The following is an 18,810-nucleotide window of genomic DNA, read 5'->3' as shown; positions in this document are numbered from 1 at the left end:
CAAGGAGTCGACGACGACAGCAAATTAAACACCGAGCATGATCTAGCAGCACATTGTGGAACCTTCCTCTGACGGTCTATATTTATTCTATTTATCCATGGTAGAACTGATTACCGGACACGGTCGGTTCAAAACATATGGGTTTGTATGATGGCGCACCACATTTTAGGAAATGTGGTAGGTCAGAGGGAACAGTGGATTACCTACACTTTAACTGAGAGCTCTCTGAGTTAAGAAGGGCAACTCTTGGGAATCTGGTAAGGGGAACTCACATTTCCGATGAGGAACAGATTAGCAGACTTTAAACCTTTATCAGGTGCTTATGTTTAAGGTCTTTAAATAATCAAATTATTGGGGTAAGCAATAATTCGAGAATTTTGGATGAAGTGCTTTGTTGCTTCAGCTCGGCCCAAAAATATGAGAAAAAGATAAATCTACAAATAATTGACACTCGGGACTCACCTCTCCGTGGTGGGGTCGGCACAGTTCAGAGGATACCTCAGCTCTATGATTTCTCCGTTCTTCTCCCTCAGCTGCCCCTGGTTCTCCATGTAGAACTGCACCAGCTCTGACAACGTGGCAAACTTCTCTCCCCCGTACAGGTCGTAGAAGTCACCCGTGTTCTGGATCTTTATGTGTGTCACTTCCCCGTTCCGCCTGCAACATGGGGATTATGATTATAAGTTTTTCACTTACACAAATAGTATATTTCAAGGGCATAAAATGGGCCATTGGGACACAAGCCCTAGTTGAATGAGGCAAAGATGAGATGTTTTTGAAACCCCGTTTATCAATATTTTGTGGTTTTAAGTTAACAATACTGGCTTCTATCCGCCATCTAGGTGGTTCCTTGGTTGTATACCATGCAAGTGCCTCCTACAACAAGCGTTGTCTACTTTTTGCTCACCACCATTGTCCACATCGAGTAAAATTCCAGACAACAAACCATATTATATTTGGTTTCTCATCTTAATTTAATTCATTTTGGTAGTCGATGCATTAAGGACAATAATAATTTGTCAACAAAGTAGCCTGTATTTATTTACTTAAAGTGAAAATCAACTGGCTTGCCAACCAAGTACCAATGGTGGCACCAATGGACGCAGCTGTGATCACTCCCCTATTTTCGGTGATAGTAGAGCCACTAAACACTCAAAATAAAGTTTTCAAGACAACCTACTAACAATAAATTACCTGACACTGAGTGTAAAATCGCCAGGGTTGCTGCGACTGGGTCGTGCTAGGAACGAACCATCGAACCCTCTCTCTTGCAGCAGCTTCTCGGCCTCCAGTCCCGTCACGTTGGGGTGGAACCATCTGAAACATGCAGCCGTACGTGAGGAACTGTACTACAGGTACATTGGTGGTGCAGGGAGGAGATTATATGACAACATCAGCTAAAACATGCAGCTGTACATATGGGGAATTGTACTAGGTGCGTTGGTGGTGCAGGGGAAAATATATAAGGAACTATTTTGTATACTTTTGACATAATTTGCCTGCAGTCTGGGCTCTATGATGTTAATGTGTGGAACAAAACATGCAAGGCAAGTGATGAGTTGGTGCAGCGATGGAATAAATAGTACTTATGAATCATTAGTGATGGCACTGAGATGCAAAAACTTTGTTGCATTCATTTAACTTTTCACATTACATCACACTTAAGACTTAGACAAGCTGAGGGATAGTATACTTCCTCCACTATTAGTTTTAAGGATTAATAACTGAAATCCTGTGTCTACCAGAACTGTTTCTATCAATAAACTTAACACTGGCGTCATAGCAAGGAAAGTACATGGCAAGATAACTCTAACTAGAAACCTAACTTTGATATTAGTCACGATGAATACAATTGTTTGCAACTTATGGAGTCAAGTAATACAAATTGCAGATTTTAGAATATAAATGGATTCAAAAATTCTATATTAATCAAGTCCAACCCCTTTCCAGCCTTTTGATTCCTTATTCAAACTGATGCTCTTTTTACAGTCCAAAGAATAATCATTAAGCGTGAGAAGAAAATTTAAATACATATTACTCACTGAATAATTTGTTGAATGTCAATTGAGCAAATTATTCAGTGAGTCCACAACACTCATTTATTCATTCTATGGACAATACACCATTCAATTCTCGCAAAAATAAAACAATTTGCATTTGCAATAAGACCACTCGTTCCTGATGGAATGCAAATAAAATACAATGGTTAATTACCCACACAATCTCAGAACTGGTGCTGGAAGACAGATCAACCACGTGACTTTATTGTGACGGTCAACATCAACTTTATGGCAACTCCATTTAACTCATGGGACAATTGAATCGATTGGCAATCGCAAGGTCGAACGTTTGTCTTGACGGTTAGAATATTCCCGTGATCAAGCCTCGTGACCCGATGACATATTCCACAAGGTCGAGATGTGTTTTTATGTGACTTCATCGGATTGTTACGAGTGCTTGTCCCACCTTGCGCAATCGCTGACTTGAGATGGAGCAGTTGTGTAATCGCTTGGGATGCGGGTGTCCAACCTTCCTTAACCTTGGCCTTGGATAGTTTCCAACTGACAGATTGTCATTGGTAAACATATACCTGAGCAATTGAATAATCAATTTGAGTTGGAAACCAGTTGGTAGTGCAGTTCTTGGAAATCTTCTTGAAAAACTATACTAATACTAGAGATGACAAGGTAACCACTTTCAATAACTTGTATGACCAAGTCTAAAATAAAATCAAAGGAAAATCTGCCTATCGCAAATCAAACCCAAGATACCAATCTTTGCTTATGCTAAGACAATTGGGGGCACTAGGAGGAAACATTAAAGGCCAATCATCGACAATGATGTTGATTATCTGTCATTACCTGTTTCAACTTCTTAACCTTCCAACCACATGACATGATTGAACAGTCTCCACTGCTTTTGTAGAATATTTATTCTACATTCTAGCGACTTATAATGGTGGTTCTATATCATAAAACAGTAACATGATAAACTTGTGCTTTAGTTCTACATACAGATTTACATATTATGCTATAGCTAGTCAACCTTGCAAAATAGAAGTGATACACTCAATTTTCTTCTGACATATTTTTTATGTTTCAACTAATGGACACGAGTTACCCAGATTTTCAGGAAGATCGTGAAACATTAGAATAATACAAATAGAACACAATCCTTAAACTTTCTGAAACTTAAATCCAACAAAATAAATGTCCAAAATAAGCGAACAAAAATCCTAGTGGGTGTTTCTAATAAATGAAATCTAATTAAACAATGATATGTAGTGAAACTAGTGTTACAAAGAAGTATCAAAATTAGTCAAATAAACTATTAATTTATGTTGGTGAAAATCAATTTTCACAAGACTAACAGGGGTGGAGGGGGGGGGGAATAGGAGGCCAAACAGAGTCAGTCATTTGGAGAGATACTGGTCATGTTCGGTTCTGAGATCAAGTTTCTTCATATCAAATGTCAACTGGTTTGTGCCTACTGAAGACTACTGATCAGGAGCAAGACTACTAGTAATTGATTTGTCTGCAGTACTGTAGCTTATAACATTTTAATGTCTGGGAAAATACTAATAAAAATAAATATCGATATTAATGTGCCTTCTTTTGTTCCCAATCTGTAAATATCTCATAGGAAACTGGTGAGTCTTTGCATGAGTTTATTGAGCAGCCTCCGTATGAAATTAGGACTTGCATTTGAATACTTTATAAATAAACTATCAACAGTGTAGGGATACAGTTTTCATGATCAACAGTGTATAGGCTAGTACATAATAGTTGTAAAAACATAAAAACAATTTCAACAACATAGCAGCTCCTTCAACGTCCAACAACCACTAGCAGAGCCTCCAGGAATGTCCTACCTAGCAAATCTGTTCCACATTTCATCAGCTGATTTAATGTAACGTGACAGTGGCTCACGTGAATACATCTTACCCAACACACATCCTGGAGTAAGACAATAGCATCACATACTCGCCTTACTCACGTGTACCAGACAGCTGAGAGCAATGTACACAATTATTTAATTGACTACATTACATACATCAGCTGATGTATCAGCATTGCCAATCAGCTGATGTAAGATAAGTGTTGCGAGTGTTTAAAATTAGAGTTCTAACGTCACCTATTAAAGACATGTCTTTAGAACAATGTATGTTGAACATGTGGTAAGTTTATTTTATGTTAAGCTCACTTACAACAAGAGCCAACCAGCCACACCCTATCATAGCAAACCTGATGAATGGATGTGATTATATGAAGTAGGTTTGAAATCCCTAATCCGCACTTCCTCAGAAAAGAAAAGGATTGGGTAGACAATAACATAAGGTATTTAAAAAGAAAGTAAAAGTATTTAAATCTGCAGTAATGAAATGGAAGAAAAGTACTTAGATCTGCTGCTTCAAGAACAACAGTTTTTGTTTTAAATCTTTTACTTGCTAAAACTCTTAGCAGAACAATAAAACTGGTTGAGCTCTGCTGTAACCCAATACAGCAGTTTAATTTATCAATTAAAAAAAAAATTAAATAGTTTAAATTTATTTGAACTGTACAGAAATGAGGGTACAATTTTTTTCATTTAGTGTAATATACTGCTAAGCTATCAGTACAGCAATTTTGTTAAGAGCATAAACACATTGTTTTACAGATAAAAATAAGTATTTTTTTTTTCAATAGTCGACATACTCTTTACTTGCTGCGTCTTTAATAATATACAAAGCTAAATATATCAATCATTTCTGTATCATTATTGACAGAAATAAAAAATAAATCATTAATAAAACACAAACCCATGTGAAAGTTATATGATCTTACTCTATCTGGTTAAAAATGTATTAAATTATGAGAAGCAACGCTTAGTTAGTTTTTTTTTTGCAATTTTGATTACGTACACAGTTTGTCTGGTTTGCAAGCTTTACATAGATTCATAACACTGATGAATAAAAGCATTAAGCATTGATGAACGTTATCATACTGTAGAAATCGTTATGTTATGTTTAACATGAATAGCGTAAACATAAGCAAGCGTTGACTTTGGATTCTGCTAGTAGACTCTGACTCTCTTTTCATTAGGAAGTTGAGATGTAAACATTAACATGTTTTATGTCTGGCTACGCTTGGGCTGATGTCGACCAAAGTGGTTTTCTATCACCATAATTAACTTATCATAACAAAGAGATTACTTTTTTAGTTGTATATAAAAAGTAATTTAGGTTATGTTTGCTTTCATAGATGCATTACCTGATGTTAGTGCTTTAAAGAAACGTAACAATGGAATCAGCTGATTAAGAGTCTTCCTTAGTGGTAGCCATGTTGGATTTCTTCCCCATAAGAACAATGTTAAACATTACATCATTTGTGGACACGTAACGGCGTTATTTGTTAAGATATAGCTTTGAAATTTATAAATTGTATTTTTAACATAATAGACTCGTGACTGAGGTTTTTGAATTTCGAAAATCCATTTTAATTTCCTTTCAATAATTAGCTTAATTTTAAGCTAATTAATAATCAATTATTCATTATAAAAATTAAAAATTGTGAAATAAAAAACGTCAATCTCTAGAGGACCGCAATTCCTTAAATTTAACTCCTTATACATAATTATATGACAATTTGCTGATGAGATATTTGGACCCAAAGTTAACATTGTTCTTATGGGGAAGAAATCCAACATGGCTTCCACTAAGGAAGACTCTTAAGCGAGCGGGAATGAATATAGCGAAAATACGCTACTTTGCGCACTGTTTACAGGTGTAGCATTCAATGCGATCATTTCCACGCAGTGCCCAGTGGTAGGAAAAAATGTAAATTAGATTAATGAAATAAAAAGTAGAACATTTAAAGATTTTTGTCTTCGTATCCAGTAGATCCAGTCTTCGTATCGTAGTGGCAGTGTTATTTGTTGCACGCCTTCAAAAATTCCAACGTTCCAAGCGGCATACAGACGAGCACTGCTGCTTGCATAGTGGCTTAGCCTGTTTTGAAGGCGGCATGGGATCAAATTCGATGCTCCACGCCACTTTTTGTGAATGAAAAATTGTAGTTTTGGGTTTTTTTAATTGTAGTTTTGATATTCGTAATATACCATCATATTACTGATATATGAGGTAAACAAATTTCAAGTAGTCGAAATCCGAAATTGGTATTACAGCAAAAACTAATTGTTATTGTTTATTATAAAATTAGCTTTTATATCGTTGAATTGTTGTGGAATAGTTACTACAGCACAAGTATGTTGTAAGCACACATTTTTATCTGACAATATTGAATACGTGCTAAAAATGTAAACAAATTACAGAAAACATAAAATCTGTTATATGGTGGGGTTTTGTTGAATATTTAGCCTTTTTTTAGCTTGGTCGAAAACTGTCAATTTAATATACTAAATAATGCAGAAGAGTAATTGGGTTGACGGGAAATTCACAGACACGGTAAATAAACGTAGTAGTCGGAAGATCAGAATCTAAGAAAATAAGAGTGTTATAATATATCACTCAGAATCTTAAAGAGTACCGGGGGACTGAGCCATTGCTTAGCTCGGTATAGTTTATTTCGATTCGATTGTAAGAGCAAAATAGGGAAAAACATCAGCATGAGCATAATATCTTAAATACTCTAATAGTATGATGGATTAGGTGAAGACAGGTATGTCCGGTTCAAACGTATGTTGTTTACTATAAAGATTATTGTGATAAAATTAGCCTAAATACTAATTCAATTGAATACAGCTGGAAAAATTATGTAAACTATAAAAAATAGTGCATACAAAAAGTAAAATAAGAGTTAACCGTTGAGTTGACTCCAGTGCACTCAAACGTCACCAACACGAAACAATCATCTACTAATGCTCTACTTTCCACTGTATCGAGTAATCTTCAGTGTAATCTTTGCTCAATAATTACAACTGAGTTTTCCCCTTTGTACTGTATTTTGTAATTTGCTAGAATACTGTGAAAGGCTTGTTATAAACAAATGTTACAAGTCTTTTGTTTACTTTTCCCTTGTTATTTTGTTCAACCATCATAGTTACTTGGCACGCTTGGAAACCCATAAGGCCAATGTATAATGTTCAAATGTTCAAATGAGTTGTGTAGCAAAATACGAATTTTCCTGAGGTGCCTGTCGCCAATCACGTTTTTAGGGTTATAAGCCTCTAATTCCAAAATTTAGTTAAAATCCTTACGCTGGATTTCTAGACTTATATTACAGACAGACATAGCTCGTATTAGGGTATAGGATATGATAGGACAGAATAGAGTCGATGGAAATGCGCCATGGAAAATAACTACGACTGAAAACACATTTTTACAATCGAAAGTGTCGAGTAAATCAAATCTTTAAATACACATGAAGTCAGGTTGGCTATAAAACCGTCACCGTGACAGCACAAGTATGCGGATTGCATGCCAATAGCTTGTATAGTAAGAGAAAACTCACTTCATTTTGTTCAACTATCCTCCTCAAGTTAGTTGAATTGACAATCATACGAAATATAATAATTTGTTGGGAGGAAAATGAATTAAAACAGTCCTAATGATCGATCTTGCCCCCCCCCCCAAAGCAACAGTATAGGAATAAAAAACCACACACTCGCAGCCTTTGGTTCTCGAAAGTTTATGGGGAAGGTATTTCCAAAATGGTGTAAAATTTTATGATTTAAATATCACTGAAAACTATGAGGGAAAGATATTATCAGTGTGATTAAAAGTAATTGACACTGACATAGTGGGAGAAGCGGTGTTTTCTGGGAGTTAATGTTAGTGATTACTAGTACAATAATAGTAGTATGAAATTGGGAGTTGTAATGCATTGTTAGTTACAGAGATTTTCAAAGTGCATTACCATTAGACCGAGCTATTTCATTGTAATTTTAAATTAGCCACATTAATATTGGAAACCACTATGCCGTATTGTTGTTTTCCAGCCAGAATGTGTCCTTGTGAACCATTTGACCGACAAGATACTAGACCGTTAAGGAATTATGATTACATTTAAAAATTAAATAAATGCGAGAAACCACTTGGCAGTATTCACGTTCTTCAGGCCGAAGTTTTTTCTGTCGATCGTTTGGCCGATAGAATACTAGTTCATCAAGCGATTTGACTGAGATTTTAAATTGACTAAATAAAAAGCGCCATGTCACATTGAGGTTTTTCCAGTAACAAGTTTGTCAGTAACTACCATTTCACCGACATGTTATTCGCTTGTCAAACAATTTGACCGATATTTTAAATTATATAAATACAGTAAAAATTTATACGAGAAACACTGTCATCTTGTTGATGTTTTTTCCTACGACAAGTTTGTCCGTGCATACCATTTGACCAACATGCTACTAAGTCGTCAAGCAACTTGAATGCCATTTTACATTGGATAAATATAACACCACGTTGTTATAAATATTGACACTATTTCGTGCAGGCGTTTATCCTTCCTGATCATGAGAACGGTGGTGGGGAAGAGGGTGGTGTATTTTATTGTTTCTTATGCTCATTAATTTAGGTGATTTAAAATAACACATAAATGGCTTTATAACTAAGTATCTTAAATCAACGGAGGTCTCTTAATTATAGTACATACACTGACAACAGGAGGGGAGGAATGTTATTAGTGTGCGTTATGGTTAGCGGCCGTAATAGTACACCGTAGTGGCTAGTTTTTTATTGTCAGTAGATGAATGGTAGGGGAATGTGTGGTCAATCCGGGTCTAAGTTGGTCCATTTATATACCCTTGTAGCCCCTGGATGTAAGCGATAGTCTTCTCAAAGACATAATAATATCAATCTAGCGTGGATAGTTCTGTAGAATGTAGACGATTGTAAGAAGAGACAACTCGGATTTTTCAAATTTATTCTGGATGAAAACTGTGCTTGCTTAATGGTAGATTAAACAAAATACGTTCGACCCTTTGGCCATACGTAATATTTTTTACACAAACCTCAACTTTTGTGTGAAAGAAATGTGAGAACGTTTCCCTCACAGCAGCTTAAAGGCGTACGAGTATGTTTCACATTCACAAGATTTAAAGTTCACATAAGCAAAAGCGACAAAGCGGTGCGAGTTAATTATGCCAATACCTAGTTGTACGCAGTCGTTGGTTGGTGATAGGCCGGCGTGTGATTGAGTAAGTTAGGATAGCAGGGGCGTGGTCAATGATAGAGCGAACTATTGAGCGGCAGTACCTCCACAGACGTGACTGACGCTTTGTGGTGGGAGGAGGGTCAGTGGTGGGGGAAGGGGCGTGGTCTGCTTCCCCTGACCCACACAGCGCGCTAGTCAGCCGCGCCAACTTAGGGTGCGTTCACAAAGAAAGCTGGTTACAAGCGCTTGTTGGCAAGCGCTTACAAGCTCGAACCGGCGTGAGAAAAGTTAACATAGTATCAAGCGTGTGTGTTCACAGACAAAGCTTGTGCCGGCTAGCAAGCGCTTGTTACAAGCTCTGACAAGCACGCAAGAACGTTTCGTACTTGTTTTCCGGCGCTTGTTGACCGAACCAGTCAGTTACAAACAGCTAACAGTGCAGTATGGATGTCGATGAGTTGATAGCTCAAGTATTTAGAGCTTCCAATTTCCAAAAAAATATATTACCCACATATTGTGGTTTTTTCCTAGAATGTTCAATAACGTAACCAATAGGACAAATATAACATATATTTATTAAGATGATAGACAAACACATTTAATTCAATATTAATTAAGTGTTGTGTTGGATTTTTTATAGATGAAACTTGTATACTTTTACTTTATTTACCTAGAAAATTAAAAAAATTGAATATATCTCACGATATTTTTTGCATCATAATTAATCAGCTACATAGGGTGTTTAAAACTCCCTTCAAGTATTTTTTAGGGTTTTTTATTGGTCCAAAATTCGTTCTGGTGCATGGATAGGTTGCTTATGCCAATCCCCCCAAAACTTCACTAAATCACTTTCAATTTTCTTGAGGATGTAATTAAACGTGATTAACTTCCGCGGTTAATTGCATGAACACCTTCCTAATTCTACATCCTTTTAATTCTACATTTTCAATAAAAAAATAACTCTTCATCACTTGAGGAAGATGTTGTCTCAACCAGAGCTGAGACTACAATGAGCTTGAAATGCAAGCGTTTGTTGTGAACACACAACAGCATTCTCAAGCGCTTGGAACAAGCGCTGAAAGTAAGTTACTTGTAACCAGCTTTCTTTGTGAACGCACCCATAGTACTATCTCACCCCTCCACCTTCGCTGCCACGCCTACTACTAGGCCTGCAACTGTAACCACAAGCTGTCATGTGTTACTACTAGCTTCCTTAGTTATTTGACTGTTGAGCACCATGATGAAATGTTACAAATTCAACTAGAAGGTAGATTTCCACGGTATAAGTAGACTGATGAGTTTTAGTTTTCGAAAGATCACTGCGCCCTTGAACTAGCGTAAATACTAGGAGGGATGCGTTGCAGCAATCCACATTCGGAACAAGCTACAAGTCATGTACAGTTCAGTTGAATTTTAAAGCTACAATTAAATGTCAAATAAAAATGAATTTTGGGATGATTCCCTCTAAAATGAACGTCACCAGATCATCTCCTGAAGACAAAAAATCACTTGTGTATAAATATGCCTTAGGCTCATCATTAAAAATTATTTATATTTTAATATTATTTTGTGTATCTGTGATTGTTGGCAAAAGATTAATAATAATTTGCTAATAAATTACTTTGGTTACAAATTTAGATCACATAAAGTTTAGGTACAAGCAAAACAAAAAAAGATTGATATTTAAGATCCTACTCAATACTTTAAATTGACAAAAAATCCATTTAACACTAAAATTATGAAGCAGAATATTGAGATTTTTTCATTTATTTAACTAAGCATTTGATATAAATTACAAAAGTTGTATTTTTTAAATAAAAAAGAAACACATTTCGAGCATAATACGTACAACCACGAACTTAAAATAAATAACTTAAAGCTCCGTTTAAAAAAATATTCATAGAAAAAGTATTACAAATTTAAAAAATCACTATAGATTATTAAGATAATGTGTGTTTTTTATCCAACCAAACATAATGTACTTTACGGTTCTTCCCAAAGACTCTTGTTTGCCCGTCGTACAAAACCAACACTAAACACTGACAACTTTGAAAGTGATAAAATAACTGAATGTCAACGAATTTCTTATGAGCAAAATGTTTCCATGAGCAAACCAAGATTGCTAATCTATTATCATGAGCTAGTGAATCATCAAGTTTACTAGATAGTGTGACTATTGGAGATAATGATATCTAGTCTTCCTTGCTTTATGATTCTATAAAAGAACATATAAAGTCAACTAAACTGTATTTAACCATGAGTGTGTATTATAATTAATTACAATTGAAATTATTGAAGTAATATGACATAGTATTATAAGAGTCTAGTGCCGTTTTCAGGGCTTATAACAGTACTTGAGTTTAAAAAAATAAAAAATAACGAAAATAAAAATAATAACATTGAAAAAAACTCAAAATATCGCTAAAAATTAAAAAACCGGCGTTTTATTGGAATATTAAAAATATGTAGTCAATAAAAACTACGTAGGATAATTTTGAACTTGGTAAGTGATCATCTACTAAGACAATAAAAAAAAATGAAAAAATAGAAAAAAGGACCTCCCATTCTACCTTAAATAAAAAATACCCCCGCCGCAGCAAACCTGCCGACTAAGCGAATTTCCATTTGTCTGTTTAGTTTATTAGTTAAATATATTTTAATAACATTAGGTTTAACGAGTACCTAGGTTTGCTGCTACAAGGAAACTAATAAAGTGTGTTTTTGAGTAAAATATTGATAGCTTAGTACAAAATAAATAAATTTGCCAAGTTTGATCAAAATATATCGATAAACAAGCAAACTACAACATTTGACAATATTCTCCATAAGAATAACATGGGAATTTTAAATTTACAATTTCTTTAATTTTCTCCGTTACCAATAATCGAACAAAAATACTTTTATATACTAAATTATTTGTTTTTTTAAGCTCTTTAAAAAGGTCTAAAGAGAAATCAGAAAATTTTGTGTTTTGAGGGTCAAAAGTGAGAAAAACCAATTTTTACCCCATAAAACCCCCCGTAAAGCCCCGTTCTCATCATCCGATCGTGCTGGTTCGCGAACTCATTCAAGTTTATCCCGCTTTACACCTTTAAACCAAATTTCATCAAAATCGGACAAAAATTACTCAAGTTATCGCGTTCACGGACGTATATATATATATATATATCTAATATATAAAATTCTCGTGTCACAGTGTTTGTCTGCAAACTCCTCCGGAACGACTTCACCGATCGTTATGAAATTTGGTGTGTAAATTCTGTAGGTATGCGAATCGGACGTAAACTATTTCCCGTTTCGAAATTCTTAAAAGGGCTCCGCCCCAGTGGCTCTGGAGTTTCCCATGTTAACCTTATGAGAAATGGAATTAATGAATCTTAACAGCTGTTTCAATTAAACAAGTTGGTTCTGTTCTATGATGTTCAATAGCATTAAAGTTACAAGGATTACCAACAGGGTGCAGCACTATTATTTCTTTTACATTTATGACAACAGCTAATTTGCAACCAAAAGGTGAGTGAGCGTAGCGAACGAACTTCAACCTGGAGGCGAGTTAGCGTAGCGAACGAGCTAACCTGAAGGCAAGTGAGCGCAGCGAACGAGCTCCAACCTAAAGGTGAGTGAGCGTAGCGAACGAGCTCCAACCCAAAGGTGAGTGAGCGTAGCGAACGAACTTCAACCAGGACGTGATCGAGCGATGCGAACATCTAACCTGAAGGCAAGTGAGCGCAGCGAACGAGCTCCAACCTAAAGGTGAGTGAGCGTAGCGAACGAGCTCCAACCCAAAGGTGAGTGAGCGTAGCGAACGAACTTCAACCAGGACGTGATTGAGCGATGCGAACGAGATCATCTTGAAAATTAAACGTAACGGTACTTTCTTTCCATCGGTCTGTCTTAGGGGAAACCTATAACTTAGGCGATACGAAGTTCGCCGGGTCAGCTAGTATATATATATATGTCTATATATATATATATATATATATACATATATAAAAATTTGAACGAATGGTGTTTTTGGCCTCTGGGGACATCAAAATGAAAAAGTAAATCGGTCCCGGGTCTAGGTCTTACCGTGCCACCTACGGTAATAGCTACTTCCCTATAGGGAAATTCGCTAAAACCAAAATCTCCCCAAAAAATTACCAAATAAAAGTAATAACAAAAAATAACCAAAAAAACGAATTAAAAAATAACCTGTTAGAAGCACTGCGTTTTAAAACTTATCTGATTAAAGGTGGGGCTTATGGCTGATGGAAGTAAATATTCCAAGTTTTCCTTGGCAACAAAAATATCAACAACCACGATGTGTTTTACCATAGACAAATAGAATAAATATAGACCGACAGCAGTGCTGCGGTTAGCATATGTTCCTGCGTCCACCGCTAGGAGAGCCGTGTACAAAAGACGTAGGCGCACACCGCTGCAACGTCTGCTGCTGGTACAGCATCTATATCGATGACAGCATCATACGGCTCTTCGCTTGCAGCGGTGTGCGCCGTAACTACACGGCACTCCTAGCGGCACATCGTGGAACCTTCCTTTGACAGTCTATATTTATTCTAAAAGTCTATGGTTTTACCATGTTTTACTCAGGATCCTTGTAAACAATGGTTGTAATAATAAACAAAAGACTTGAAAGAATAAGTGGAATTTATATTATATCATACTGTACAGATAACAGCGGGTTTTAATTCTCCAAATCGTCCTCAAAATCATCGCTTTTGGGTAACTTCAAATAGAGAAAAAACATATGGTACATTTTTTTTCGGCTGACCTCAACAAACACTGCGAATCACACGATATTTTAAGCTGTGTTAGTAAAAAAAAGAAATATAAAAATTGAGGACGAATTTGTTTAACATCAAATTATGTGGTCTAATTTTGAAACGATCAGAAAGTTATTTTCACAGTATGAAGAAAATAGTTGTTCATTTACACTGAGCGAAAATGTCTTTTAGGTAATAAATCTTATTTCCAAGCTCGGCTGAGCCTCACTTGTAAACCCCAATTACGTACCTAAAAGAGCCACTTTCGGTCCTAGTGATGAAAACTACTATTTTATAGTAGTTATACTACTAGTTACAATAGTAGTTAGCACTACCTATGTTAGTAGTTAGTAGTACTAGTTAGTACTATTGTATAGTTAAGTGTGGTATAGCAGTAACACAAGTATCGCAAAAACAAAATTGTAGGCTACCGCATTACATCTGTTACATGTTCCTTATTTGTGTGAAGCGCGGGTAAACACACTATTTAGATGTGAACAGTGAACATGGACTTCAGCATCGGTGAGAGGTGCGGAATGATGCCGTCAGAGAGGTAATCTAATGGGCGAGGTGGCACCATTTGACCTCCATTGTCCTCCGACCCCGCAACTAGACCTCTCACAAACGGCTATCGTTCAGTGGGAGCAATGGAAAAAGTAATGGCTGGATTAATTTGGCAATTCGCAAAAATATGTTTCCTTCTGGATGATGTTTTCTAGATATATGCACCAATAGCTAAGGGGCTCAGAAAAACTGGTCAACTGTGTTGTTAGATATTAACTAAGAGCTAAAATGTGTTTAGCGGGATTCGAACCCAGACGCTTGAGAACCGAAGACCCGCGATTTAATCACCACACCAGTTGCGGGATTAAAATTGCATAATGAGTCCGAAGTTGACAACGAATATAGTAAGAAACCATTCTAAAGCCGAACTACGATCATTCAGTTAATGCATGGTTTTAGTTTAAATCAAATGCAAGCAAAACTAGGAGATTGGTACTATTTACAAGAATTGCAAATACTGAAACAATAACTGTCTTTAATGTAGAAATTAAACATAAAAACAAACAACGTTTAAAATGTTAAATGAAAAATCCTATATTAATGGAAAACAACGTGAACAAAAAATACTTGTAAGGTATTACCATTGAGTATACAACCGCACACTATGTTGGCGTTATTTCATTACAGAACTGGTGACATAGGAAAGAAATGTCCACTGTCCACTTCGCAGTGTATAGTCAACGTCTTCTCCCGCCATTATATAAATTGGAGGGTAAACAAAATCATCATACCATCACACAGTCATGGCCGTAAGGTTGGCAGCCTTGGGAGTATCTCACGGTCGTACAGACCGCAACACGTGGGACATGCTGCAACCTATCCGAAACCTGGAGTAGAAAATTGAAATCTGGTTGCGCCATAGTTTATGTGAGTTCTCGCGAGTCTAAAAGTTTTCCGATTACAATAGGGAGATAATATAGAAGGGCAGAATTAAAACCAACTTAATAATTTCAATGAATGGCTCAGAATCTGCAAAACTGAAAACTCGAAGTATTTCTAAATTTTTCAACAAACAAAATTTGGTCTCGTCTTTATTGATTCCGTAAGAAAAATTCCTTCGGCATTTGGGCTTCATGAGATTGCTATATTCTTGGTAGAGCCTCGTGTAATGGAGCTATTGAAAAACGTATGCAGAGGTGATATTTGTCTTCTTAACTTTACAGAGGTGCATTTTTTTACGTATAATCTGTAAATGAATGCAGGATAAATTTGTTTGGATACAATATTCATTTTTAGGGATAGACGGGAAAATGCGTTTACGCACTCAGTTGCCCAGCCAGCAGTGTGGAGCTCCATAACCTACCCAGTGAAAATATAAGATTATAGATGAATAGAATGGAATAATCAGTATCACTTATATTAGTCACTATAATGTCAACGGTTTGTTTAGCTAGGGCAATATATTAGACGATGAATGATCGAGGACGTCTAATCCAGTTTTAACCAAAAATACACCCGCCGCAGCAAACCTGCCGACTAAGCGAATTTCCATTTGCCTTAATTTGTTTTCAATTAAATCTTTTTAAATAACATTAGGTTTAACAAGTACCTAGGTTTGCTGCCCCAATGAAACTAAAAGTGTGATTTTTATTAAAATATTAATAGATTAGTATAAAATAAATAATTTTGCCAAGTTTGATCGAAATATATGCATAAACAAGCAAACTACAACATTTTACAATATTCTCCATAAGAATAACATGGGAATTTTCAATTTACAATTTCTTGAATTATCTCCGTTACCAATAACCGTAAAAACACTTTGATATACTAAATTGTTTGCTTTTTTAAGCTCTTTAAAAATGTGTAGAGAAAAATTGGGAAATTTTGTGGTTTAAGGGTGAAAGTGAGAAAACCCAATTTTTACACCATAAACCCCCCTAAAACCCCGTTCCCATTTTTTGATCATGCCGGTTCGCGAACTCATTCAAGTTTATCTCGCCTTACACTTTTGAACCAAATTTCATCAAAATCGCACAAAAATTACTCGAGTTATCGCGTTCACGGACACATATATAACCCTATATATATAAATGTCTTCGAATAGCGTTTTTGGATTCTAAGGAAATCAAAACGAAAAAGTAATTCGGTCCCGGGTCTAGGTCTTACCGTGCCACCTACGGTAATAGCTACTTCTTCCCTATAGGGAAATACGGTAATAATTATGTTGTACTAATTTTCTCATGATAGAACCGGCGACCTTCTAGTTACCTGGGGAAGCATTAAAAGTAAACTACTGTATTCAGAATAAAATCACACATTACTGTATTTTGAATAAGGATAGTGTACAATCTATATGTAGTGTGGAATAAATTTAGACCATACACATCTTGAGATGAGTTGTAACAGGCATGTGGTATAATTCTGAACGTAAACAAGTGAAAACACTCAAATATATTTTGGCTTCAATCGCATTGAACAGTCTTAAAAATACGGAGTCCGATATGGAACATAATCACGCAATAAGACGAATTTATTATATACCTTTAATTTCAAGGAAGGTAAAATATTTTTTACACGTTATTCTAGGATCAATTATAGCACACTGCTTTCAGAATCATGTTATTTAATTTACAACAACAAACAACATCTCTATAAAAAAGAGGAGATTGCGACACAAACAAACAATTTTTCCCTAGATAAATTCCTAAACAGTTGAAAGCGACAACTCTTTTGAGTATGTTTACATCATCGGTTACTTTATTTTATATTTTACATTTTAATCACGCATTAAGGGGGTTTACTTGCATTCTCATTTTACATAAAAAAAGTTATTAATTACAACTTATTCCTTCACGACTGACAATTTTACATAAAAAAGGAGATTGCGACACAAACAAACAATTTTTCACTAGATAAATTCCCAAACAGTTGAAAGCGACAACTCTTTTGAGTATGTTTTACATTATCGGTTACTTTATTTTATATTTTAAATCACGCATTAAGGGGGTTTACTTGCATTCTTATTTTACATAAAAAAGTTATTAATTACAACTTATTCCTTCACGACTGACAATTTTACACGTCCGTTTTTAAACCTCAACAGCTTGCCACAACAAACAATACATTTTACATTTCCCTTTACAGCAAATAGTACAGAATAGTTGAAGACTTACCAAATCCACGACTATAAACAGTTCTGGCATCTAACAGAAACAGACAAACCACAGCAAAACCTTTGCCCAAGTTAAGGAAGAATGGTGTGGTACAGCAAGGCCGGTAAATTAACTCCCCCCTCCCTGCAGCGTGTCAAACAGCTGATTGTGAGGCCTACTACACTGCAATTTGTCGATCGATTAATACAATTTAAAATCCATGTACAGTAAAACCTCACTAACTCGACATCTATATATATATAAGGCAAAGCCCTCACTGACTGACTCACTCATCACTAATTCTCCCACTTCCCACTTACCTAGGAGGCTGAAATTTGGTACACTGATTCTTTAGGCATTAAATAGGAAAACTAAGTGGTTTTTATTCTGATCGGACTCTCGGGCTCCGCCCCAGTGGCTCTGGAGTTTCCCATGTTAACCTAATGAGTACTCATATTTAAATGGAATTAATGAATCTTAACAGCTGTTTCAATTAAACAAGTTGGTTCTGTTCTATGATGTTAAATAGCATTAAAGTTACAAGGATTACCAACAGAGTGCAGCACTATTATTTTTTTTTTTAATATTTTACAACAGCTAATTTTAAACCAAAAGTGAGTGAGCGTAGCGAACGAACTTCAACCAGGACGTGTGAGCGCAGCGAACGAGCTCCAACCTAAAGGTGAGTGAGCGTAGCGAACGAACTTCAACCAGGACGTGATTGAGCCATGCGAACGAGCTCACATATGAAGTTAAACGAGGCAAAGCCCGCGGGTACAGCTAGTTAAAAATAAACACAACAAATGAATTTAAAATTTTAAAAAATTTACACGGACCTTACGGGTTTTTATGCTGATGACGAAATAACAACGCAATATAAACAGAAAATCAAAACAAATCGAATAAATTCCAATCACATGTTTTATTTACAGTGTAGGATGAAAATAGAGAAGTCTGTGCCTTTGACTAAATTATAGTAATATCTGAACATTACATATTTTTGGTCGAGTTTTCGACCACTGGACGACCGCTAGTTTGCTTAAATTTCCGACGGATCACGACTTGTTGAAACTTTGCCTTATTGCAAGAAGGTGGTTAAAGGATGGCAAATGCCAATGTTTTCATAGCAGCGGCCGGTTAAAAAAAAAAGTAACCGGAATAATTGTAATCTGCGTGATACAAAAACTTTGAAAGTTCGTAATTTGCATTAACTTAATCCCTGAACTAAAACTATAAACTTAAAAACAAAATGCATTATGCATATGCAAAACTTGACACGGTCATTAATTTGCA

General features: G+C 35.8%; 1 protein-coding gene across 4 annotated transcripts in view; it reads right to left on the bottom strand.

Annotated features, from left to right (window-relative positions):
• Positions 1-18,810, bottom strand: part of LOC128992334 (tyrosine-protein phosphatase non-receptor type 11-like) — a 139,174-nt gene that overhangs the window by 111,620 nt on the left and 8,744 nt on the right. For 3 of the 4 annotated variants that reach the window (XR_008490708.1, XM_054415867.1, XM_054415868.1), the window contains exons 2-3: positions 1,195-1,317; positions 463-657 (exon numbers count right to left, since the gene is read on the bottom strand). Coding sequence is in view for 3 of the 4 variants with exons in the window: in XM_054415867.1 (XP_054271842.1) it covers positions 463-657; positions 1,195-1,317 (318 nt within the window). In the remaining variant the exon portion in view is untranslated. Of the gene's footprint in view, positions 1-462; positions 658-1,194; positions 1,318-17,538; positions 17,557-18,810 lie in introns of those variants that run through there. The other variant, XM_054415870.1, reaches the window with a different exon arrangement.

Source organism: Macrosteles quadrilineatus, unplaced genomic scaffold (assembly GCF_028750875.1).
Source record: "Macrosteles quadrilineatus isolate MER2022 unplaced genomic scaffold, UCM_ALF_1.0 Scaffold_4__1_contigs__length_99947679, whole genome shotgun sequence".
NCBI classification, from domain to species: domain Eukaryota; kingdom Metazoa; phylum Arthropoda; class Insecta; order Hemiptera; family Cicadellidae; genus Macrosteles; species Macrosteles quadrilineatus.
This window is presented reverse-complemented; position numbering and strand designations above follow the sequence as displayed.